This window comes from Cervus canadensis, chromosome 2, assembly GCF_019320065.1.
Source record: "Cervus canadensis isolate Bull #8, Minnesota chromosome 2, ASM1932006v1, whole genome shotgun sequence".
Lineage (NCBI taxonomy): Eukaryota > Metazoa > Chordata > Mammalia > Artiodactyla > Cervidae > Cervus > Cervus canadensis.
Window position 1 is genome coordinate 100,816,777 of NC_057387.1, and position 25,319 is coordinate 100,842,095.

Below are 25,319 nucleotides of genomic sequence, written 5' to 3' on the forward strand. Positions count from 1 at the left end.
ATGGTCAGAAGACCATAAATGCAGTACTGGCTTTGGATCTACTTGTTTATTAGCCTTCGTCCTTGGCATTGGCTCTGCTTGTAGGAAGGAGGGTTGGTGTACTTGTACAGTTGCAGTTTTCTAATCTCACAAACATTCCCAGGAGTTAATTTTCAATGGAAGTAACCTGGGAGCTGATTAGGGGGGTGTAGAGGAAGGATTTCAGAGAGGTGGTGACTGCTTAGGATCTGTTTCTCCATCTGTGAGGTGACATGGTTCAGCTAGATCATCTGCAGGGCCCTCTAGCTCTCAGATGCAGTGGCTTATCTACTGATGCCCTCTTGTTCCCAGCCAGGACTATCAACATGGTATCTTCCAATCAATTGGCTTCAAGGAATTTCACGAGTACCTGATCACTGAAGGAAAATGCACACCAGAGATGAGAAACCAGCTCCTAAAGAAAGGTGTGAATTCTCCATCTAACCTAGCCTGGGACATCCTTGGGTGATAGAGTGCCCAGCTGATATGGTCAGTAAGAACTGAGGCTGAGAGAGCCCCAAATGGCCTTCAGCTCAGAATGGAGATGTTCACATACCAAGTATCCACCAGCGTGCTGACGTGGCTGGTTGTCTCTGATGCCAGGCTGGCTGGACCTTCCTTGCGGCAGAGTGAGAAGTGCTTAGAGGTTCTTACATTCTGCTTTGTCTTTTAGGTATTGAGGCTCTGAAACAAGTGACTAAGAGATACGCCCGGAAACAAAACCGATGGGTTAAAAACCGTTTTTTGAGCAGTAAGTCTCCTTGTTTTTCCTTATGCCCTGGGTCTGCTTTCAATAGAACATCGGCATTCTCAGCTCACCCAGAAAGTAACCTTTAGTTTCTGGATCTGACCTGGGGGATGTTGCATAAGTGATTATCCAGGGGTGTTTTCTTTTGATACCTCAGGAAACAGTTCTTCCCGAGGAAGAGTCTGCCTTATGCCTTGAGCACCCGAGTACCGGCTGCAAGCTAGTAAGAGTAAAGTAGCAATATTCTCTTAGCAGAGTTGGTGCTTGGGGCTGATCTTAGTTAGCTTCAGATTTCATACCTGAAGAACAATTAGATGTCTATAGGAAGGCTTTCCTAATTAAAATGGTTTTGGGGCCAGATAAGTAGTATAAAAAGACAAAACCTTTACCAATTCTCCTAGCATTACTTTTGTGTTCAGATACATGGTGTTTCAGGCTGCTGCACCTCTTAACTTCAGTTGAATAGCGCTTTTAAGGAAAAGGGAAGGAAATTCTCATTCACTGGACCCTGTACTATATCCTTAGCGCTAAATTGGGTGCAGTACATTTATTACTGGGACTTCAAGGTGGGCATTTTTCTTTTCTTTCAGAGGATAAGTAAATAGAGGCTTAGAGAAGTTAAATAACTTGCTCAAAATCCCCTTGCTAATAAGCAGTAGAGTACTGGATGCAGGCCTGACTCCAAAGTCCACACTCAGCTGTACACCCACTGCACTTGTTTCCTTCAGCTATACCTTTAGCTGGATAGCATTAGTATTGGGCCTTGAGTCAGGAGTGGTGTGGTCATGAGCTAAAAGATTAATTTAAAGGAGATTAAGCATAAATGAAACCGTGTTTTTATCTTTTGAGCACTTTTTAAATATGCTTTTGAATCAACTCCTGTTACCCTTGCCATTGAATTTCTGCTTTCAGTTAGTTACAGGTAAGTACAGCCGAGGCCTCCCCCTCCTCCCCAGTGCCTCTGAACAGAAATGCCTTGGTCTGTGTTGTTTGACCGCTGGATCGCTCTCTCAGTTCTCTTTCTCTGCCATAGTTCTCCATGCAGCTCTTCTACTTACCTTGCTTTCTCTGCACATCCTTCTAGATAGAAGTCTTTTTGTCAGCCGAAACTGAAGTTCACTACTACAGATTTCTAACACAGCCTCTTTTCTCACCAGGCCTAACAATTAGCCTGTAACAAAAGATGGGGTTTTTTGGGGTAACGATTTGGAACTTCTTCCTGTGGTAAAGCCGCAACAACCCCCCATCTCTTGAGTCACTCAGGGTTGATGGCACAGTGCATCGTACGCTCGTTCCTCATTCGTGTGTGTGCCCACACAGCCCTGGTGCTGGAGTGAAAGGCACAGCTGCCCTGTAAATCAGGAACTGCGTGTGATTGGCCAGGGGCTGGTCTGCTGGGATACGGCTCTGGCACAGAGCCAGAGGGACTTCCCCACCCCAGCTTGGCCTTGGAGCTGAGCCAGAAATAGCAGCTGGGAGCCGAGAACTTGTTGAAAGGTGCTGAGACAGGGCACAGAAGCCCAACAAAGGACTTAGAAGGGAAAGGAAAATATAGAGTGGCCTGGAAACAGGTGCAGAGCTTAGCCAAGGCCAGGTGTGCTGTGGATGCTGCCTGCACCCTCCCAGTCTCACCTTTCCGTGTGGTGGCAGGTGCAGCCCAGTCCAGTTTATGAAGAATCTTATTTGTGGTTGGCACAATCAAAAGGCCAGCACCTGCCAGCCGTTGGCATTCCGAGGACTTTGATGTTTTTGTCCATGGGGTGATGCTCTTTACCTTTAGGCAACTGACTTAACCTAGAAGTGGAAGACAATTTAGTGTGTCCTCAGACTGAGGAAGCCACCAGCAGAGGCTAGACATGGTTGGCTCATTTGGATGAAATGCCTGTAGCTGTACATTTGGCTACCTCCAGTCTTACCTCCATTCAGAAGTAGTTCGCCATAGGGTATTTCTTGAATACTTCTCTAGATCTGTTTCTTAGAAACTGGGCTCAACTACTTCAGTTCCAAGGCTTTTTTCTAATTTTCAGATTCACCAGCTCCCTGGCTGATACCCTGCTGTTGCCAGCCCGTGATTATCAGTATGGTATTAATGAGTTTTGTGAGTGCCAGACTGCTGAAGGGAGATACACAAACCTGAGATTAGTGTCTTTTTCTAAAGAAAGCTGTGAATTCTCTTGCCACAGAGTGACATCACCATCAGATGATATGGACCTTAGAACAGGTGTTCACTTCAAGCTGCTAATTTCCCCCTATAAGATGCTGCCTTTTATATTGTAGCTCATATAGTGGCCACTGGAGCTGTTTCTATGTGTTGTTTTCCTGAGTGATCTGGGAGATCCCACACTCGAGACCCTAGATTATATAGCTAGACGTGTTGGCTCCAGACCGATCAACCTTCTGGATCTTTCTTGGACTGTGTGTAGTCGTTTGGTTTGTGTTACTGATTAAAAGGAATGGCATGGTCAGAATGTTTATTTCTTTGGCCCCATATCTTTCCCTTGAGGATTTTGGAGTCCTGGGAGCAGAATAGATTGGGTCTTGGAAGCTGACCTCTCACAACTTTTCTTTGTCGTCATTAGGACCTGGTACCGGTGTCCCCCCAGTATATGGCTTAGAAGTATCTGATGTCTCGAAGTGGGAGGAGTCTGTTCTTGAACCTGCACTTGAAATTGTGCGAAGTTTCATCCAGGTGATTATTAATCGTGGTGCCGTCTATTGTCTGATTTTCTGAGAGCTTTGTGTAGCTGACACCTTTGTTGCTATGCTGGGGAATGAAGCATTCTTTTCCATGGAATAAAGCAGAAGGGCTGGCTGCTTTTAGATCCCTGGAGGCTGCGTTTCTACTTTCACATTCAGAAAGGTTGTTGTTAAAATCTGTTCACAGCCCACCTGCTCTCTGGCATGAAAAAAAGGAATCTTGGGAAAATCTCACTCCTCTTAATATCTGAGAATGATATCCAGATCTCTTTGAACAAATGCTTCTTCCCCATCCCTGCCTTGTTTCTTCCAGGGCCACAAGCCTGCAGCCACTCCAGTAAAGATGCCAAGCAATGAAACTGAGAACAAGAGAAGTTATCATATGTGTGAGCTCTGTGATCGAATCATCATTGGGGACCATGAATGGGCAGGTGAGAGTCTGGGGTAGAACACAGAGAAATCTGTAAGGGTGGGTCCCACTGACTTCATGAAATTTAAGGGCTTTGGTAGCTTGAATGCTGGAGTCTGCTTGTTTGTAAAAAGATGGCCAGATTCCTCTAACAGCCTGTGTTCAGATTTCATGGAGGCCTTCTCAAACGGAAGAGTTGTCTCTGTATTCTGAATTTCAAAGGAAGATTGTATGCCCTCTAGCTTTGGCTGGAGTAGATATTTTATACTGAGAGGTTGGCAGTTAACTGTCCAGAGCTCCTTTTACTTTTGTAATCCTGCCTTAGAGGAGTTTCATGGCCTCTCATATTTAGACCTCAGTGAGGGTGAGGTAGGATTTTAAGGGAAGCCAGGCAACTTACCCAAGAGACCAAAGGGGCAGAAACAGCTGGGAGGGGACAGGAAGTGCAGTTACTCCTCCTGAGTACATTCTTCAAAAGTGGTATCTCCAGTAATTTTTTTTTTTTCTCCAGTAATTTTTAAGGTAATATGTTGAAATGCTGTTGGTTGCATAAACTGTGATGAAAAGTGTTAAGGGGAACTGTGTGGAAGCAAGACTGTCAGATACTCAGAAAGACAGTGGTGAAAGGGTACTCTTCTTTACAAGGTGCTTCCAACCAACCCAGGATTGGCCTGCTGCAAGGTTCTAGTTCCTTGCTTCAGAATCTAGGTCTGTCTTTGCCAGAGTCAGCCACATTGCACTTCTCTGTCGGATTTCTACAGTCATCCAGCAAAGCCCAAAAGGGTCTTAGGTGCCAAGCCTTGGATTTACGTGGTATTCAGAAACTTGTTTAAAACTCACTCCTTTTACGCACAAGTAGGACTTGTATTTTACCCAGTGACTGGAATCCTCCTGTTCAGAGGACTGCTTTGCATGGTTAGGATTCTCACAGAAGTGGATTTTTCTCCCCATACCAACCAACAGAACTATGAGTTCTATTAACTGTTAATTCTGGCAAAATGAACTGCATTGTCAGAGTCTGGGGATGGCTGTGATTGCCCAGGCAGCAGAAGAAGCCTCGATTATCGTTGGTTCATAATGATGAAAGGGGAAGAGAAAGAGAGTGGCTGATTGTTTTTTCTAAAGGAAACTTAGGGGTTCGATTTGTCGAATGTCCTTCAGGGATTGCCATAGAGAAGCAACATTTGTGAGCCTTTGTGAGTGGAGCTTGTGTGAGCCTTCTATACTGCCATCTGTCAAGTCCCTGCTCCCATCTCCTGCTGCCGTGGGGAGTCCGTCCAGAGGTCATTTTTTGCCTTAGGCTCTAGCTGGAGACAAAAGCTGACTTTTTCCCTCAAGTAAATTTTTCCCTGACTTCTAACCTCTTCCTTTCCTACTTGGCTTCTAAATCCCTAAAAATGATGTTTTGAATAAGTGTAAAAGAGTTTAATCTCGCTGTCTGTCTTTTTAGGTATTTCCAAATAAGATTTCCTTGAAAAAGAGCAGGCTAGTAAAAAGGAACTTCTTTGAGTTACAAGCTGCTGCCTTTGGGGTGAGAGGTCAGAAATTGATATCAGCTGCAAGTAGCTTTTTACTGCTTCTGTGACCCCTTGAAAGGGACCATCAGAAAAGAATACTTGCTGTGATCTCTCTGTGCATTGTGTGCTAGAGAATGTGAGTGTCTGGGTTAGCCATTCAGATGGCTTATCTGACGTAGGCAGAGGGTTGTCACACCAGGAGGGGCAGCCTGAGCAAGCTGGTAAGAAGTGAGAAGACAGCTCAGGGTACTGTAGGCCTACAATACAGACAAGAATTTGGATTTGTAGCTTTTGAGCCGTGTGAGTTGAAATTGTATCTGTAACAGGCAGCCCCATGTGGAAAAATTGAATCTCGAGCCCTATTCTGGAAAATTGGATCTCTTTTTGAGCTATCGCTAAGCCAAAGAACTTACCTGCTGTGTGACCTTGGACAAGATGTAAGACCTCCATGAACTTCAGTCTCCTGTATAAATGAGCTGAATAATACTGTCTCCTAAGATTGTTGTGCAGATTAGTGATAGAAAGCACCCGCAGATAGACATGGTTCATGGTATAGCTCATTCTAGTTTGCTAGCTGGCTGGGCATATGACTTAGTCTTCTTTTAAAAATGCTAAGCAGCTATACCAATACATGTGTTGATCCTGTTATTGTTAGAGACAAGGATTCTATGGTTAATTTTGTATGCTACCAGAATTAATTGTAGAAAATCCTAATTTTTTTTTTTTTTGTCTTAGCACATAAGAAATCCAAATCCCACTTGCACCAACTGAAGAAAAGAAGAAAGTTGGACTCCGATGCCGTCACCAGCGTAGAAAGTCAGAGTGTTTCCCCAGACCATGACAAAGAGCTTAAAGAAAAGGGATCCCTTGGGCAGAATGATAAAGAGCTGAAAGTCAGCATGTAAGGGACTTGTCCAGTGACCTTTGCAAAAGTGGCAAGAGTCCAGTTCTTCCATTCAGTGCTGTGGTTTTAAAGTCTCATGTTCTCTGCCGTGGAGACAGTAGGTCCTGTTAGCTCCTTGTGTGGCTGATGTGTCTGGTCTGGTAATGATGAGTTCAGGAAAGGAGTTTTTCTTTTTTTTTTTCTTTTAATCTTAAAGGTTCTATTTTTAAAAGAGGCACAGATTGCACTTTTTTATATATGATCTTCTTGGTGATAACTACTGGGATTCACTGTATCCCTTTTAAAAAAGTTTTATGTCCTTGACTCTGGCTGGAAATACCTAATTTCCAGACACTTTTATAGCTGACTGAATTATTGTGAACCACAGTTCCGGAGTTCTGGATGGGAGTGAATGGCAGGAAAAGATCAGCCCCAGTGAGATAACTAAGTGAACCAAACCAGTTTCAGGAATTCCATAAAGAAGCAGAGAATCAGACTGAGGTGGTTGGGACTTAAAGTCTGAAGACTTTGACATTTGTTGAGCTCTTCCTATGTGATAATCACTGGTATATTCCTGTTTAGTTAGGAATCTATTTTTATTCAAAGTTAAATAAAGAAAAAGTTTTTAGGCGCCTCGCTAGTGCTTAAAAAGATATATATGTGATGTCTAACATATATAGTGTTCTTTGTTTTCAACATGAGAGCTTTTTCTCAAAGTCAGTGTTCTTAATATGCTATTTGTTTATTTAGCAGATGCTTATTGAGCAGTTCATTATATTCCTGGAAAACATCTGGAAAGGGTCTTTTTGTTTGTTTGGCATGCGGGATCCTAGTTCCCCAAACGGGAATCAGTCTTGTGCCCCCTGCAGTGAAAGTGTTGAGTCTTAACCACTGAACTGCCAGGGAAGTCCCAGGGGGACTTTTTTTTAATTGGAGATTTGTTATTTCTAGTTGAAACTCTTACTGGAGTGAACTGAGCTACCAGCCATATATGAATGTAACATAAAGTTAAGCATTTTTTTTTTTAAAGATTTATTATTTATTATTTTTATTTATTGCTGCACTGTGAGGCATGTGGGATCTTAGTTCCCTGACCAGGGATCAAACCCATGCCCCCTGCACCCAGAAGGCAGATTCTTAACCACTGGACCACCAGGGAAGTCCCAAAGTTAAGCATTTTTAAGTTCACAGTCCAGCAGCATTTATATTATGCAACCAGAACTTTTTCATCATCCGAAACAAACTGTGTACCTGTTAAGCAATAACTACCCACTTAAACAGTATTTTATTTGTTCAGAATCTAGAATCCACCTGCAATTCGGGAGACCTGGATTCGATCCCTGGGTTGGGAAGACCCCTGGAGGAGGGCATGGCAACTTAATCCAGTGTTCTTGGCTGGAGAATCCCCATGGACAGAGGAGCCTGTAGGGCTACAGTCCACGGGGTCACAAAGAGTCGGACATGACGGAGCGACTTAGCACGCACACACACACTGTATGAGAGGCCCTGAGTAGGCTAGAGGGATATGGAGACAAAATGAAATGTGATTCTTGCTTTCATAGAGCTTGAAATATTGTTATCTATACATAAACAACAAATTGAGGTAAGAGAATGTCAAAAACCATAAAGGCTGTATAGAATTTCACTTGGAGGGAAGAGAGAAGAGGGATCATGGAAAAAGGAGTATTTCTACCAGACCTTAAAAAGCAGTTCTTGGTGAATGTATTGTGAGCTATGCAGAAATTTTATTTTTTAGATTTTTTATATAGTTCAAAAATCAAAATGATATAAAAAGAGATACTCATTGAAAAATCTCGCTCCTACCTCCATCCCCTTCTCCTCTTATAATCACTTACTCATTTTTTTATGTATATCTCATGAGTTTTTTAAAGTAATTAAGAACAAATGCAAATGTATATTCTTGTTTCTTCCCCTTACTCAAAAGATAACAAGTAGTGCACACTGTCTTCATTTGCTTCCTTACTTGTTGGCAGTACCTGAGTGTGCGTGGGTTTCTCCTGCCTCCTCAGGCAGGTCTCCTGTTTCTTTTCTTTACCACCCTCCTGAAGGTCACCCAGTTGACCCCAGGCCTTAAGTAAGGGTTCACTAACGTTTGCTGAACTTCATTCAGATGCCGGGGTTAGGCCAAAATTAGCCTCTGAGGAATTCTCAGGCTGTGGCCAGCTTTTTCATTCAACCAGCACATATTTTAGAACTTACTCTGAGCAAGGTGCTGTGCTAGCCTCTGGGAGTTCAGTGATTACAAAAGCCCACATTGGTCAAATAGTTACAGAATTACAGCTGTGATAAGGGCTGTAAAGAAAGGACCCTCACTGTGAGTACAGGTAATCTGCAGCCCTGCGCCTCCTTTCGTGTGTGTGTGTGTGCGTGCGTGCATGCGTAGGTGTGTACTGAGGTACATGATGTGGCACAGCACAAGTCTGGAGCAAAGACTGCACATAGTGGCATGTGATCTGGAAAGTCAGATTTCACAACTTCAGTGCCTTCTTCCCCCGACCCCTCACCTCCAGTCTGTGGGATGCCCTGGATTCCTTGAGTTTTATTGATCCTTACTCACATTACCTGATTTGAATCTCAAGAGTAAATGTATTTTTTGGTCAAAGAAGAAATTGTCATTGAATCCACATCATCTTATTCTCTGTATTAAATGTGGTATAATTTTCCCAATCAGTGTATTAACTACTTCAGGAGCTGATGAGGTGGGAGGTAGCATCTTCCCTCTGGAAGTGGAGAGGAATCCTTACTGTGAGCCAGGCGGCACCATGCAGTGTGTATACATTAGCCTCTCATACAACCCTGGGAGAGAGAGACTGTTTTTGTATATGTTCCCCAGTGGGGAAGCGGGCGCAGCAAAGGTACCTAAGCCAGGACGTGGCAAAGCTGGAATTGAAACGAGGCCACAGAATTCAGGATTCAAGCTGCTGAGCCCTGTGTTAAGCTGGCAGATTTTAAAGAGGAACCTTAGTCTCTGAAATGCTCTTCACTGAAGTTGCTAAGTATGTTTTAAACCTTAAAAAAACTTAAATGGAGAAGCAGGAAAAACTAGTTTTAGTAATCCTTCCTTAAAAAGCCTTTAATCCATTCATTTGAAATACCTGGAACTACAACTTCTCCTTGAACTAACCGTGCCTATCTCTGACAGCTGGCAATCAGGGATTTCTTGAAAGAGAAAAATCCAAGCACCAAGTATTTGTGAAACACTTCAGTCTAAAGCACTGTGGTTGTGCCCACTATCCCTATTCTTCTTGTTTGGTCGTTTCAGTTGTTTCCGACTCTATGTGACCCCATCGTCTGTAGCCCACCAGGCTCCTCTATCCATGGGATTCTCCAGGCAAGAATACTGGAGTGGGTTGCCATTTCCTCCTCCAAGGGATCTTCCCAGCCCAGGGATTGAACCTGCATCTCTTGCGTTAGCAGGCAGATTCTTTGCTGGATTCTTAGAAACTGTCAATTCAGTAAGATAAAGTTCCTGAACCTGCAGCAGAGGGCCTGGGGAAGGCAGAATCCTCACCAGCAATCTCTCCTCTCTAGGAATCTACTTGGTGGTCCTGATCTGAGGCACTGCTTTGAGGTCGATTCCCCCTTTCTGCCTGCTGCCCCGTGAATGACTTTGCTGTTGTGTGTAGGGAAGGAAGCAGTCCTGCCTAGTGATTGTCAAAAATGTAGAGGTGAGCGGGTCCTTAGCACCTTCTTGTACAGGTGGGGAAACTGAGGCCCCAAACATAGATGTTTCATAGTTACAGGTGGTGACAAAGCCAGCACAAAGCTCAGGTCTCCTCTGTCACTCAGCTGCCCAGTCTCATACCAGATCTCATTTGAGAGCAGGGAAGGACCACCTTTGGGCATTTTGTTCAGCCTAGAGAGGATGAGAAGTGCCCCAGTTAATCCCTAGACAAGCAGAGCCTGAGTGTCGGTGCAGGTTCCTAGAGTCTCCAGTCCGTGGCAGTGCTGTCTAAATGGATTTGGCAATTCCCACTCTCAGCAAGCTACTTAGGGCCATCTACCTCTGTTAGTAAAAACCTTCCCCTCAGTTTATTTTTTTTAATTTTTAGAGGATAATTACTTCACAATATTGTGGTGGTCTCTGCCATACATCAACATGAATAGGCCTCCCCTCAGTTTCAAGAGAGAATTGACAGATAAAGTAGAAATCTTGAGACTTTAGACACTTCTTATAGTTCAGACAGTGCTGTTTTAAGTAGGAAGAAAATACTTTGACTCTGGAAAGAGGTGGATTCTTAGTCTTGAAACTATTTTGAGTTTAGCAAGAGAACATTTCGTCTATAGCCTAGGTTTGTAGTTTGAACCTTTGTATTGACAATTCTCAGTAATTATTTATATTCTTAGCCTCAGTTCCACATTATACAAAGATATTTTGCTTAAAACACTTAGCACGCCACTTAAAAAAAACTAGAAAGAAGGCTTTTACAAATTCAGCAACCTGTCTGTATATCCCCAGCATCTAGAAAGTTCAGTATTTGTTGAATTAATTGTGTGAAAACCTCGAAGTTAGTGGATTTCTACATAAGTAATCTGTTTTTTAATTGTTAAATAGCCTTTAAGTGGGATGAAAAAATCTTGGGATAGTAGCCACAGAAAGGAATTTCATTATTTGATTATCACCTACTTGGGTGGTTAGGGCTGTTTTCTGAAAAGCTGGCTAACAGGTCATTTGTAAAGCTGTTTTGAATACATACAAAGGCCTCTGCATGGTTGTATTAGTTAGGGTAAAAGGCTAAGCTGCTGTGACAAAGAGACTCAACAATACAGTGGCTTAAAGAACAAAGAAGTTTGTTTCCTTCTCACGTAACAACTCTGAGGGGAGTTAACATTTCCGAAGTGAGCGGTGCAGGTCAGTGGGGCAGCTCCGCTGTGAGCGGTCATTCAGGGACACAGATTCCATCTATATCACGTTGCCTCTCCACCATCTGGGGGGCATTGTCAGCACTGCCTGGTTAAAGTTGGGTCTTCTCTGGTTCCAGTCAGTGGGAAGGGGACAGAGTGTGGAGGAAGGCTGGGACCCTGCAGTGGGACACATAATTTTGCTCACTTTGCCTTGGCAAGAACTTAGTCATGTGGCCATATCTACCTGCAAAGAAGGCTGAGAAATGAGTCAAGCCATGTTCCAAGAAAGAATGGGAGAACAGATTTTGCTGGGCAACTTGCAGTCTTCACTGAATTAGTCTCGTGGAAAGAGCACTGGTTTATCTAATTAGCTCTGATAGCTTGCTAGGGGCACATCTCTTATTTCCCCATCTGTAAAACCGGCGAGTGATAGGAGCTGGCCTCTGAAACATTTCAAAAAGTAAAGCTTGAGAAATTCTTGGCTGCTGAGATTTTAAGATGAGTATTAAAGTGTTACAGTGAACATGAGACTGAGTGAGCCTTAGGGCCAATGGCTAATGCCCTAAAGGTGGTGGAGAGGGAAAGTCAAGAAGGTATTTCGATGGCATTGCAGGATACCTGAGTTAAGGGCTGTGACTGTCTACTTCCAGACTTTCTGATGTGGAAAAAAAGAAACTGCTATTTGTACCTGCAGCTGAAGGCCCGCCTGTCTAATATGCTGTTGCTGTGACCCAGAGAAGGTTTTGCTCAAGTAGCCTGAGTTCCCTTGTTTATCAAATCGTGTTATTACCCCCATTCCTGGGGACATTGTAAGGATTAAAGGAAGTCCTTTTGAAAGCAGCATAGTGTTTGCTGCTGCAATGCCCAGTAAGTGGTAGGCATAAATTGGATTTATTTGCTTCATTGGGGAAGAAATAGTTAATGCTACTTAAGTGGTGATTTATGGTATGTTGTCAGTTTCCAGAAGTTATCAGGGCAAGATTATATTTAAAACTGACTGGCTTGATGTTCCCTTGTGCTAATGGACAGGAACGGTGCCTCAGGCTTTATCTGTCACCCAACTAGTTGTTAGTTGTTATTGTTGTTGTTTTTAATGCATATGATTTCTTTTTGGGTCAGCTTGTTTGCATGAGCAGTCTCATTCACCTGAAATGCCCTTTCCCCTGCTCTTCACTTTGTAAACTTCTGCACATACTTCCAGGCCCAGATGTGATGCCCTCTTCTTAGACAAAGCTTCCTTGGCTCCTCAAGGGAAGCTTAGTTTTTCCTTCCTTCATGTTCCCATAGCAGTTTATACATAATATCAGCATGTATTTTTATGTGGTGCCACATACCAGGCATGTTCTAAGTAGTTTGCACATAATAACTCATTGAGTCCTTACAATAGCCCTATGAGGTGGTATCATCATTGTTGTTATTAGCTCTGTTTTTCAGTTGAGGAAACCAAGTAGAAAAGTAATTTTCTGGAGGCCAAACTGGGATGTGAAACCAGGTGGGTGGCTCCAAAGTCTTGTGTTCTTATCCACCATGTTCTTTTACCTCCTCTTTATGTGCTACTGCACATGTCCCCTGTAACTGTTGTTCTCATTGGAGATTAAGTTCTGCGATGGTTGAGTCCTATCTTAAGGCGAATGTGAGACACACAGTGGGTCAGTGGGTACCCAATAGATACTAAGGCTGGTTTAGACAAGACACAACTGCATGTCTAAATGTAAAGATGGCTACTCTTTTTTTTTAATTGCACTGGGTCTTCGTTGCTGCATGAAGAGTCTACTCTTCAGTTGCAGTGCAAGAGCTTCTCATTGTGGTGACTTGTCTTGTTGAGCATGGGCTGTAGGGTGCACATACTCAGTAATTAACAGCTCGTGGGCTTAGTTGTCCCTTGGTATCTTAGTTCCTAGACCAGGGATCAGACCTGTGTACCCTGCATTGCAAGGCGGATTCTTATTCACTGGACTACCAGGGAAGTCCCTAAACATGGCTACTCTTCATTAAGTGCTTCGCCGTGTGCCAGGTTTTTTGTGTGAAGTACATGTATACTTTGGAGCTTCCCAGGTGGCTCAGCGGGTAAAGAATCCGCTTGCAATGCAGAAGACACAGGAGACACAGGTTTGATCCTTGGGTCGGGAAGTTACCCTGGAGGAGGTCATGACAACCTACACAATATTTTTGCCTGGAGGATCCCATGGATGAAGGAGCCCCACAGGCTACAGTCCACGGGGTCTCAAAGAGTTGGACATGACTGAAGCGACTAAGCACTCACGCAAGTGCATACCTCATAATGATTTCTTTAAACAAATGAACAGGGTAATGTAATCAGTTTAGTTCAGTCGCTCAGTTGTGTCCGACTCTGTGACCCCGTGAATCGCAGCACGCCGGGCCTTCCTGTCCATCACCAACTCCCAGAGTCTACCCAAATCCCATTTTATAATCAGGGATACATGTACAGAGAGCTTCATGATGGCCAGCAGAGTAGACATGCAAATACTTGCTGAGGACGAGAGAGAAAGTTCTGTGAAGATGGTGACTATTATCCACTGTTAACTGCTTCATCCCTGGCACCTACAAGGGGCCTGCTGCTTGAAAGGCACTCAGTAAACGTTTCTTGAGCTAGGATATGAAATCACTTTGGGCTGACTTAAAACCTATGCTCTAACCATTATGTTGTACTTCTTCAAAGGCATTCCTTTAGGGCTTTATAAATGTCCAAATTATTTATATCCCATCTATATGTAAGAAGGAAGGTGATGGAATCCCAGTTGAGCTATTTCAAATCCTAAAAGATGATGCTCTGAAAGTGCTGCACTTAATAGGCCAGTAAATTTGGAAAACTCAGCAGTGGTCACAGGACTGGAAGAGGTCAGTTTTCATTCCAATCTCAAAGAAAGGCAATGCCAAAGAATGTTCGTACTACCACAGTTCGTATTGCACTCTTCTCACAGGCTGGCAAAGTAATGCTCAAAATTCTCCTTGTAAGGCTTCAACAGTAGGTGAACCCAGAACTTCCAGATGTTCGAGCTGAATTTAGAAAAGGCAGAAGAACCAGAGATCAAATTGCCAATATCTGTTGAATCAGAAAAAGTGAGAGTTCCAGAAAAACATCTGCTTCATTGACTACACTAAATCCTTTGACTCTGTGGATCACAACAAACTGTGGAAAATTCTTTAAGAGATGGGAATACCAGACCACCTTACCTGCCTCCTGAGAAATCTGTATGCACAACAGGAAGCAACAGTTAGAACTGGACATGGAACAACGGACTGGTTGTAAATTGGGAAAGAAGTACATCAAGGCTATATATTGTCACCCTGCTTATTTAACTTACATGCAGAGTATATCATGCGAAATGCTGGGCTAGATGAAGCACAAGTTGGAATCAAGATGCTGGGAGAAATATCAACAACTTCAGATATGCAGATGACACCACCCTTATGGCAGAAAGCGAAGAGGAACTGAAGAACCTCTTGATGAAAGTGAAAGAGGAGAGTGAAAAAGCTGACTTAAAACTCAACATTCAAAATACGAAGATCGTGGCAACCAGTGCCATCACTTCATGGCAAATAGATGGGGAAACAGTGGAAACAGTGAGGGACTTTATTATCTTGGGCTCCAAAATCACTGCAGATGGTGACTGCAGCCATGAAATTAAAAGATGCTTGCTCCTTGGAAGAAAAGCTATGACCAACCTAGACAGCATATTAAAAAGCAGAGACATTACTTTGCAGACAAAGTTCTGTCTAAAACTATGGTTTTACCAGTAGTCACGCGTCGATGTGAGAGTTGTACCATAAAGCTGAACGCTGAAGAATTAATGCTTTTGAACTATGGTGTTGGAGGAGACTCTTGAGAGTTCCTTGGACTGCACAGAGATCAAACTAGTCAATCCTAAAGGAAATCAGTCCTGAATATTCACTGAAGTACTGATGCTGAAGCTGAAGTTCCAATACTTTGTCCAGGTGATACGAAGAAGTGACTCATTGGAAAAAACCCTGAAAGACTGAAGGCTGGAGGAGAAGGGGACGACAGAGGATGAGATGGTTGGATGGCATCACTGACTCCATGGACATTAAGTTTGAGCAAGCTCCAGGAGTTGGCGATGGACAGGGAAGCCTGGCATGCTGCAGTCCATGGGATCGCAAAGAGTCAGACATGACTGGACTGAACTGAACTGATATATAAGAAGGAATCAAGACAAGAAAAAGGAAAAAAATTCCTGAAGAAGTAACTCTTCTACTAAGATGTTTGTGTTAGGTAAGAGTTAACAGTTACAAAAGAAACAGGCCAGACTCAAACTACCTTTAGCAAGAAAGTGATTTTTATGATAGAGTTACTGAGGTGTTTTATCAGATTCAAGCATAGAGAAGCATCAAGGCCCCAGGTACCACCAGTGCCGGTGCCGTGGAGTTCCCCTCGCTTCAGTCACTGCAAACAGGCTTTCTCTGTGGTGCGAGGCAGGACTGCCGTCTCAGCTAAGCTTTCCATCTTGCAGCTTTTACATCTGAGAGACTCTGCTGATGCTTTCTCTGGTTCTAAGTTCAAAAGTGCTGAAACATCTACACTCATCAGGATGGATTCTGTTAAAAAAGGAAATCGTAAGTGTTGAGGAGGATGTAGAAAGTTTGAAACCCTTGTGTACTGTTTGTGGGAATGTCAGATGGTACAGTTGCTATAGATAACAGTTTGGTGTTCCTAAAAATTTAAAAAGAGAATTGCCATCTGATCCAGTAATTTCATTTCTGGGTATATACCCAAAAGAACTGAAAGGAGGGTCTTGAGGTTTTTATACACTCGCAGTCATAGCATTATTCACAGTAGCCAAAAGGTTGAAATAACCCCCACATGTTCATCGATAGATGAACAGATAACCAAAATGTGGTATATACATACAATGGAATATTATTCATTCTTAAGGAAGGGAATTCTGACACATGCTGCAGTTTGGATGAACCTTAAGGATATTATGGTAAATGAAATAAACCAGTCAAAAAAAAAAAACTGTACAACTCCACTTACATGAGGTATCTGAAGTAGTCAAATTCATAGAGACAGAAAGTAAAAAGGTTGCCAGGGCCTGGGGCAAGGAGGAAATGCGGAGTTGCTTAATGGGTATAGTATCAATTCTGCAAGATGGAAAAAAGCTTTGGAGATTGGCTGCACAACAATATGAAATGCTTAACATTACTGAACTGTGCACTTAAAAATGATTAAGATTGTAAATTTTATGTTATGTATGTTTACCACAATTTAAAAATAAAGGTCCCAGGAAAGGGGTTTATTAATTCAGCTTGGAACTGGTGCTTACCCTGTGGCCCATCAGCCAGGGTAGGACGGAGTCTTGAAAGAACAGGGCAGTTCCCATGGAAACCAGGTAGGTGGATGTGGAGTGATTTCCAGAGGTGGAGCATGGGGGTTGCTGTGAGGGAGGGTAACTGGTTGTGCAAGCAGTGAATATCCACTGTGGAGAAACTGCCTTCTAGTCAGCAAGATGCTTGTTTTTCGAAGCAGCAGGGGTGATTATGTTGTGTCCAAACCGCTGGGGTATCACTTGCATTTATCTTCATCAGTCATCTGTCACAGTCACTCCTTACAGAGATACAGCTCACTGGGGTTTAACAGAGTTACATATCTCATTAGTCTTTGCCAAAAATCTTTGAAATAGTTTCTACAAATGAGCAATCAAACTCACAATGTTCAAGTGTTTTAATGTAGAGGTGGTGTCAGCTGTGAGGGACTCAAAGCCAATTTGAAATCATTTAGGTATAAAGAAGGATTTACTGGCTCATGGAACCTGTGGACAAGTGAACAGCCAAGCCCCTCCTGAAAGGCCGGTCAGGTGCCTGTGGTATCAGGAACAAGTGCCGCCAGGGACTCAGGCACCACCAGCACGGTCTGCCCCGCCTTTCCGTTCTCGTGTGCTGACTTCACTCTCTCCTCCACGCCCACCAGTTTTCTTCAAATGATTGCTGGAAGCTTCTACACCTCACATCAGAAGTGGACCTGAGCCCCAAGTTCAGAAATCCTAAGGAGGGACTCTTGAGTGGAGCTGAATTCTGTTGTCCACCCCCTACTCCAGATTAATCAAGAGAACTGGTCACTTGAGAACATGGCAGCTCATTATAGAAACACGTGACTAGCTTGGGGCTTGAGGAAAAAACAGTTTTCAGAAAGATTGATGCTGAGTAGAGAGAACAATCGGTGTCTGCAGCAGTGACACCGAGCCAGTTAAGTGGCAGATGAGAGAAGCTCAGGTCATCTGACTGCAGCCCTCAGTGGCGCGCATGCATGGACACACACACACACACACACTGCTGAATGCTTTTCATGCAGAGGAAGGCCCTCTGTGTGCAAGGCCCGCACATGCACACACACACACGCTGCTGATGCTTTTCATGCAGAAGAAAGGCCCTCTGTGTGCAAGGCCTCCAGGACAGTGCATCTCACCTGTGAGGCTGGGGTCAGCCTTTGAGTCACCAGATTTGGAGTGATGAGCCATCTGAAAGTGAGACTAGACAGAGAACCGTTTAGGCCTATATTTTTGGTCTGAGCTTCCTTGTTCATTATGAAGGGGATAGAGGGATACAGACCATTGTATAAATGTTATTTGTGGATTCAGAAATGTATCTGGGTCCTGTTAGATCTGAATAATGAGGTAGAGTTGCATGAAAATCACTGAGTTCTTGATGGCAGATAGAAGTGCCAGTCTACCTCCCCAGACGTTCACAGTCAGAACCCTCACATGCTTTTTAGACACTGCCTTCTTGATAATGACACTCGTGCCTTTCAGTTGTTCTAAATGTGAACATATAAAGAGAGCAGGGACTTCAGTGATCATCTGGTTCAGTTTTCATACTTGCTTTGAATGTGAATCCTTTAGGTTTTTTTTTCCTTTCTCTAAAGAAAACGTCACCTGAACTCCAATATATATAATATAGATAAGAGCAGAGTGACTTGGGGTCTAGGTAGGTCACAGAGGACTCTGAACTGTCTGATTCAGTCCCTTCTCCTGTGGAACACACTTTGAGAATCACAGATCTAGAGCAGCCTTTTATTTCACAGGTGAAAAAATTGAGGCTCAGAGAGGCTAAGTGGGTCCCTGAAAACACCACAAAGAGCAGCAGAGCTGTGACTGGAAGCCTGGTCTCCTGCCTTCAGAGTTGTGTTCTTTCTGCTATTTGACGCTGCTTCTAGCTATTTGGAATGAGCACTCCAACAAAGTAGTTGTAGTTTCCTTCAGGCACACGATAACTTGAATTGGACTAACATGAAGGCAAGTAGAGAACTTTGGGAGCCTAATCCAATAAACAGATAAAAGCTTTATGGTTAGCAACATCTGTTTAAATTGTCCGACAGACTTGATGGGTGCTTACTATTCCCCATTTCAGGTGCTGTAGATGTATCAGTGAACAGGACAATTCCTGTCTTCAAAGAAGTTCAAGTCTTCCAGGCTGTTTCAGTGAATGTGATAAATGCTGTCTGTAATAGAGATGACTGTACCTGACCCAGTTCAGAGGAGCCTGGGGAGACTTTCTGAAGAAATGACATCTAAGCAAACACCAGAAAAAGTGACAGGAGTGAGTCAGATAGGGGAATGTTAGGAGAAAGGCTGGCTGTAGGATTTAGGTCATAGAGGGCCCTGTAAACGATTAACCCCAAGATAACAACCTCAATGGGTTTACTGGAGAAATCACTCTAGGTTGGAGGCAACCTAGAGGCAATAGAGGCAGGGGGATGGTTCTAGTGTCAGTATTGATCAGGTAGAATTGGCAGGACTTGATTGGTTAAATGCTGGTGGTGAGGCAGTAAAAAGGGTCCTTTGGCCAATACGGAGAGCACCTCAGGAAGAGAATGCCTGAGGATTGGCTGGAGGCATCGGACGAGTTCCCTTTGGAACTTGAGATTGACCTGTCTGCAGAGAATCCTAATGGGAGCTACTGTATAGAACTGGATATTCAGGTTGAGCCTGGAGAGAATTTGTGTTGAGGGAGGTGTTACTAGTTTAGGTAGGAAAGTCAGGGAAGACCCTCTGAGGGATGATAACACCTGAGTGCAGAATGCTGTGGGCCATGCATAATTCTAATTGCCACTGGAAAGAGTTGAAGAGGTCTTTTTGGTTTGTCTTTTGCTGTTTTGTCTGTTTGATTTTAGCAGTGGAAGAATATAATCTGATTTGCAAGTTAAAAGATCAATTTGGCGGCTATGTGGAATATGGACTCTAAGGATAGGGAATGTGGAAGCAGGAAAAAGATGTTCTGGCTGGAAGCCTGGAGTTCAGAAGTTCTGAGTGGGTTGATCGTTGTTACCTGCCTCCCTGCCTTGGGACAACCCCTCCCCAGTTTATCTAATCCCATTCATGATTAGATGTGATCATGTCAATTAGAGATCACTTTTACGTAGACATCTTTCGGTCGAAAAAGGAATCAGAGAGTCCAGCCCTCTGTGAGATAAGAAACCCTGCCCCTGGGTTCTAGTTGATTAGACAAGTGTAGGACCCAAGGCTGAGTCAATCAGACTCCTCCTCCCAAGGATTTCAAATTACAACTCAATCTTTGCTGGGTATGTCGAACACGGAAATGTAATGTTTGAACACATACACAAAATAAATATTGGTTGTATGAACGGGTGCATGGCAAAAAAGATCTGCAGAGAAAGAGGAAAAAAAGCTGATATGCCAGGGAGGCCCAGATGAAAGAGCTTACTGCAGGCTTCCCACCCACTTCCTGGTTTCTGACCCTCCCTAAGCCTCAGGGGCTTCCTGGGGTTCCTGGACACCTCCATTTCCTTTTGAAAAGTCCCAGTTTTGCTTATGTGAATTTCTTTAAAGTGCAGTTTAAGGAGCCCTGCTCTGGGGGTGTGCACCCGATTATTGCTGCTGTCCAGATGCCCATGATGCTCTTCTCACCTGCAACTGGCGGGGCCCTTGTTCCCCACAGCCTCGTCAACTTCGGGCTTCCTTACCTCTTTTTTTTTTTTTCCGCCTAGTTTTATAGTCCTGTAATGTTGTCTTAAGGCAATTGAACTTGCACTCACTTTATTCACTAGTGAAAGTAAGTGAAAGTGTCACTTGCTCTGTCATGTCTGAATCTTTATGACCCCACGAACTTTAGCCCACCAGGCCCCTGTGTCCATGGGATTCTCCAGGCAAGAATACTGGAGTGGGTTGCCATGCCCTTCTCCAGGGGATCTTCCCGACCGGAGGATCAAACCTGGGTCTCCTGCAATGCAGGCAAATTCTTTACAGTTTGGCATTATTCTAAGATAACTTTGTATTCATCTTGTTTGCAGTTTAAGCCCTCCCTGAGTGAAATCCAGTTTCACACATACTTAATTTAGTTCTCTGAAAAATAAGTATGTATTTGGTTTCGTGTTGTTGTTTTTATTGGTACACATATTTCCCCACATACTCTTTCTTTCCTTTTAATATTCTACAGAAGATAAAACACAAATCAAGCCAGTCATCAAGCATCTGTGGACTTCCCACTGATCAACCCTGGGGATATAAACTGAGGCTGTCAGGGCTCCCCCGCCCCCGCTTTTGCACCCCCTGTGGAAGCTGGTTTCGCTGGCCCTCCTCTTCTCTAGGGCCACAAGTCCTCCCTGCATGATCTCAATGATCTCATCTGCTCCCAGGCCTCGGCTCCCGCTTGTTTCGCAGGAAGAGCAGGCTTTGGTGTTTGCTATGTTTTTATGATATGTGACTTTCACCCTATGCACTTTGTATTCAGAGTTTGAATGTTTGGTTTAACTCATGGGAAACTCCACCGAGTTATTTTTGTCCCTGTCAGAAACACCGTGGTTCTGTCCCCAGCTACCCCGAGGTGAACTGGCTCGGGCATTACACCGTGTCTTCAGATGGCCCAGCGGATCCGATGGAGCTCACGCAGATGTGGCTCAGCAGAGCTCACCTACTTGGACTTTCGCCCTGCGCGCTGCCCTGCAAGCCCTGGCAGCGGTGAGGCTGCCTGTGCCACCAGGGGTGACACGCTGGGCACCTCTTGGGAGGAGCCAGGCTTGCCTCTGCCATCTGGACTAAGTCTACCACCCAGTCCAAAGAGGGATATGAGGAGTTTGGGGGGAAATGGATACATGTATATGTGTGGCTGAGTCCCTCGGCTATCCCCCTGAAGCCATCACAACATTGTTAATCGGCAGTTGTTGTTTAGTCCCTGGACTCTTCGGCAGCCCGTTGGAGAGGAGCCCAGCTGGGTCAGGCTGTGCTAGGACAGTCCAGCCAACGTCAGTCACCATCCATGGCGCTCTGCGTCCGCACTGCCGCCACCCGTGCTGAGGAACACAGTCCCCGCTCTGCTCCTCACTTGCCGGTGAAGGCCTTCTCTTAACAGCTGCCTGCCGTTGCCCTGGAATCCATCACCCAGCAGGAGATGGGGGCCCACCCATGCCATGCCCCAACAGAGCCATTTCCTGTGGACACTCACTGTCCACAACAGCTCAGGAACCTTATAAGCCTCAAAAAATGAAAAGGGTGGGATCCTGTCACTGAGTATCAGAGTTGTAGGAAAGTCTTCAGAACAGACACTGAGGCTGTGACCCTATTTCCCATGGCTACACCCCAAGCCAGACTGAGCCCCTGGGAAGGAGAAAGCACTGAGTTGGATTCATCACTGTATCCCTAACACATGGGTGGTGCTTGGTAGACATTTATTATGTTGAAAGAGTGAATGAAAATCACAGCTTAGTGGGGAAGACAGATACACAAGCACATCATTCTAATACAACACAATCACTGAGATAAAAGATGATGGAAGAGGAAAGGGGTCCAGAGACATAGTGATTTCCCGAGGCTATACCAGAACTGGTGCCCAGGTTTCTCAGGCTCCCTGCTCCGGAGCACCACTGGGGCAGGTGGATGCTCTGGGGGATGTCAGCCTGCCTGTGCTGCTGTCTCCCAGCACTAGCTGCAGCTGATGGGCTCTGGGTGCATGACCCAGACTAGGGAACAGGTTCTCCCTTCCCTGCTTTTGCCGTTGGGCTTCAGAGATGCCAGTCCATTTCTGAGCTCATCTGCCCCGAGAACTGAAAGCTGGTCACGTTTGGCCATGTGTTTAAGGAAGTAGAAAGTGAGGCCCTGAGAGGGAGAGAAGCTTGCTCTCCTCTCCATGTTTCCCCCACCACACACACACCTATATTTATTTATATATTTATTTGGCTGCATTGGGTCTTAACTGTGGCACTCGGGATCTTTGTTCAGTCATGCAGGACCTTCCATGGAAGTGCACAGACTCAGTCATTGTGGCGTGTGGGATTAGTTGCCCCACTGCATGTGGGATCTTAGTTCCTCAGCCAGGGATCGAGCCCACATCACCTGCATTGCAAGGTGATTCTTAACCACTGGACCACCAGGGAAGTCCCCTGCCCCATGGCTTTAAAGAGCCTGCCTTGTTCCCTGGAGGCCTGGCTGCCCCCTACCCTTGGGTTCCTTGAGACATCTCTGAAGACTTGTATTAAATTCTCTTTTATTCAGCTTGGCTGAGCGGTTTTTGTTCTGCGCAGCCAAGAGTCTTGGCTAACATTTACGTCATTGATGTCACCATCACGCTCTCAGCAAACACTTCCACACCTCCCACCTTGCCCCACACTTTGGTCTGAGAGCTCTACATGCAATAACTTGTTAAATCCTCATAACATTTCTCTGAGGTAGGTAGCACTATCATCTCATTCTCAGATGTGGAAACTGAGGCACAGAGGGTAAGTAACTTGCCCTGGTCACACAGCTAGGAGGTGGTGAAGCTGGGATTCACTCACATCCAGACAGAGCCCATGCCCAACACTGCAGTTTTACCATATATTGTTGAGCTGAAGTTTGTATTTTTAGACATCTTCAACGCATTCTCTTGGAAGAATTTCGTTCTAAATGCTAAACACCACTAGGAGCCCTGAGTGAGTCCTAAATGAAGCTGGGTGGGGCCGAGAGCCTAGATCTCTCTGTCTGCCCCCCAGGTCCTGCCTCTCGCTTTGCCGGGCCTGGCAGAGGAAGCGCGGGAAGGAGCTGCCAGGCCAGGCCAGGGCTTGGCGGCAAAGCTGCTTGTGCGCGGGAGGCCAGAGCCGCACCCTGGCACCTGGCAGGCAGCCCGGCCCCACCGTTGAGAAAATACCTGGAACAAAGGCGTCCTCCCGCCACGACTGGCCGCCTCTCCTGTGCCTGCAGCGCCGAGGCTGAGGAATCTGACCCCCGGGCCAGGCCAGGCCGGGTCCTTACACGGCCTCAGGAGGCCCAGCCGGGAACACCCGCCGGGCTTTCTGGGGTGGGCATCCCAGGGGGTGCTCTTCCTCTCACCCCATTTTCACCCAGGGGCTCTTTGGGCTGCCTGGACTTCCGGTTACTGCCACTCTCCCGCCAGGTGTCTTCACAGGGCAGGTGGTTCACAGCTCTAGGGCCTGGCAACCCCCAGCCAGGAGGGCCATCTCATAGCCCTGGCTGCTCAGCGGAGCAGACTGGACGGGTGAGAGCCCCTGGTGGAGAGCCAGTGGCCCCACAGAGGAATCTGAACTAGGGGCCCGGGAGAGTGAAATATAGAAAAGACTCTGGACACCCCCCTCAGGGCAGTGGCGTGGTTCTTGGTGGACATATCTTGAGCAAAGCTGGACACTCCTCAGAGGGGAGAGCCAGCCTCCTGAGCGGGTAGCCAGCCTATGGCCCATTCCTTCTCCTCCCCTCCTTCCTGTGAACAAGACTTCGGGAGCATGAATATGGGCAAGAGACCACCCCACCGCAGCTCTTTCATTCAAAAAACCCCGGAGCCCCAGGCCCAACTCCCAGCCCCAGCCGGCAGCGCGCCTTTCCCCACCCCTGTGCTCTAGTGACCATGTCAGCCGGGCCACCGCAAGCCCGTGTGGTGCTTCTGGTGACTCAGCTAAGGAAGCTGCTTTCTCCAGGTGGACGCAGCCTTCCTCCAGGGCCCCCAGCTGTGCCAAGCGGAGCAGGGCGTGGAGCTGGACTTCAGCCCCTGCTTGCTTCTCGCTCTGTGCGTGTGTGCAGACCCAAGCGGCGGTGCTTCATGCAGAGCAACAAGGCCTGGGAGGAAAATCCCCAGCCGGGACCCTCGGCCCCTGATTCCCAGGCCAATCCCTGTTCCCCTGACCTGGATATTCCCTGGGCTGGATGAAGGAAGGCCATTTCAGAGGTGGTCCTTCTTCATGGGCCCGAACCAACTCTAGAGAGCAGGGCAAGGATTCAAGAGGGGTTCCCTAGAAAAAGCTCCCAACACCACTGAGGGACGCCTTCTCCGCAGGCAGCACCTCCTGGCCCCGGGGCAGCCCCTGGAGGAGGAGCTCCCAGCTCCTTTGGTGGCCTCAAGGCCACTCTGGGGGCAGGATGCTAGCCGGGACATGCTCTTACGCCTGGTGTGTTAGTCTATGTGGACGATCAGGCAGAGGCGGCACGGAGCCAGCACCCTCTGGCCCGGCTTTCTGGTCCCTGTGCTTACTGCTCCGTGCTTGGACCCAGGAGCCTGGAGGCTCGGGGCCTGGCCAGCCTGTTTCTGCTCATTTCAGTCCCTGTAGTTCATCACAGAGCCCAGGACATGGGGCCCTGACCCACTGCAGAGCCAGCTCAGAGCATGGCCTGCACAGATGAATGGGAGAATCTTCCAGAGAAAGAGGCCCTCATGAGGCCACTGGGGCTGCCAGGGCCTGGGGTTCCAGGACCATGGCCCCAGCCTTCACTGCAAGCAGGACTTCCTAAGCCTCACGCCCTTTCCTACAGAACGGCATCAATGACGCCTGCCTCCCTTGGCTGCTGCACAAATTCCTATTAATAATAACAGCAGCAGTAACAATAATATACCACCACTTCTCGAGCACTTCCTCTCTGTTAGAGCTTTGCATGAATCCTCACAACAGTGCAGGAAGGAGTTGCTCTCCCCATTTTACAAAGAACTTGGTGATGACTTAGTGAAAGGAGCCTTGCTCAGGAAATGCAGCTGGATCCCTTGAGTGTGCAGGGCAGTGTGGGTTGTGTGGGGCCCCTGGTGTCTGTGGAGTTCACAGCTGGGGAAGGAGCCCCCACCATGGTCCAGAATCCATGCTCCCACCCTGTCTTCCCCAGGTCACCTAAGTCTAGGGCCAAGGTCAAAACTGCCAGGAGGCTGGAGTCCTGGGCTCTGGTCCCCCTTGCGCTCCTAACTGGCTCTGCCACCTGGGTCGGTCACTCTCCCTCCCTCACC

At 46.0% G+C, this 25,319-nt stretch overlaps 1 protein-coding gene across 1 annotated transcript in view; it reads left to right on the forward strand.

The window, feature by feature from the left end:
* Positions 1-8,184, forward strand: part of TRIT1 (tRNA isopentenyltransferase 1) — a 40,236-nt gene extending 32,052 nt beyond the window's left edge. Inside the window, exons 7-11 of the mRNA XM_043461782.1 lie at positions 331-443; positions 692-769; positions 3,346-3,455; positions 3,777-3,894; positions 6,125-8,184. Coding sequence (XP_043317717.1) covers positions 331-443; positions 692-769; positions 3,346-3,455; positions 3,777-3,894; positions 6,125-6,294 — 589 coding nt within the window. The 3' untranslated portion in view covers positions 6,295-8,184. The remainder of the gene's footprint in view (positions 1-330; positions 444-691; positions 770-3,345; positions 3,456-3,776; positions 3,895-6,124) is intronic.
* The last annotated feature ends 17,135 nt before the right edge of the window (positions 8,185-25,319 follow it).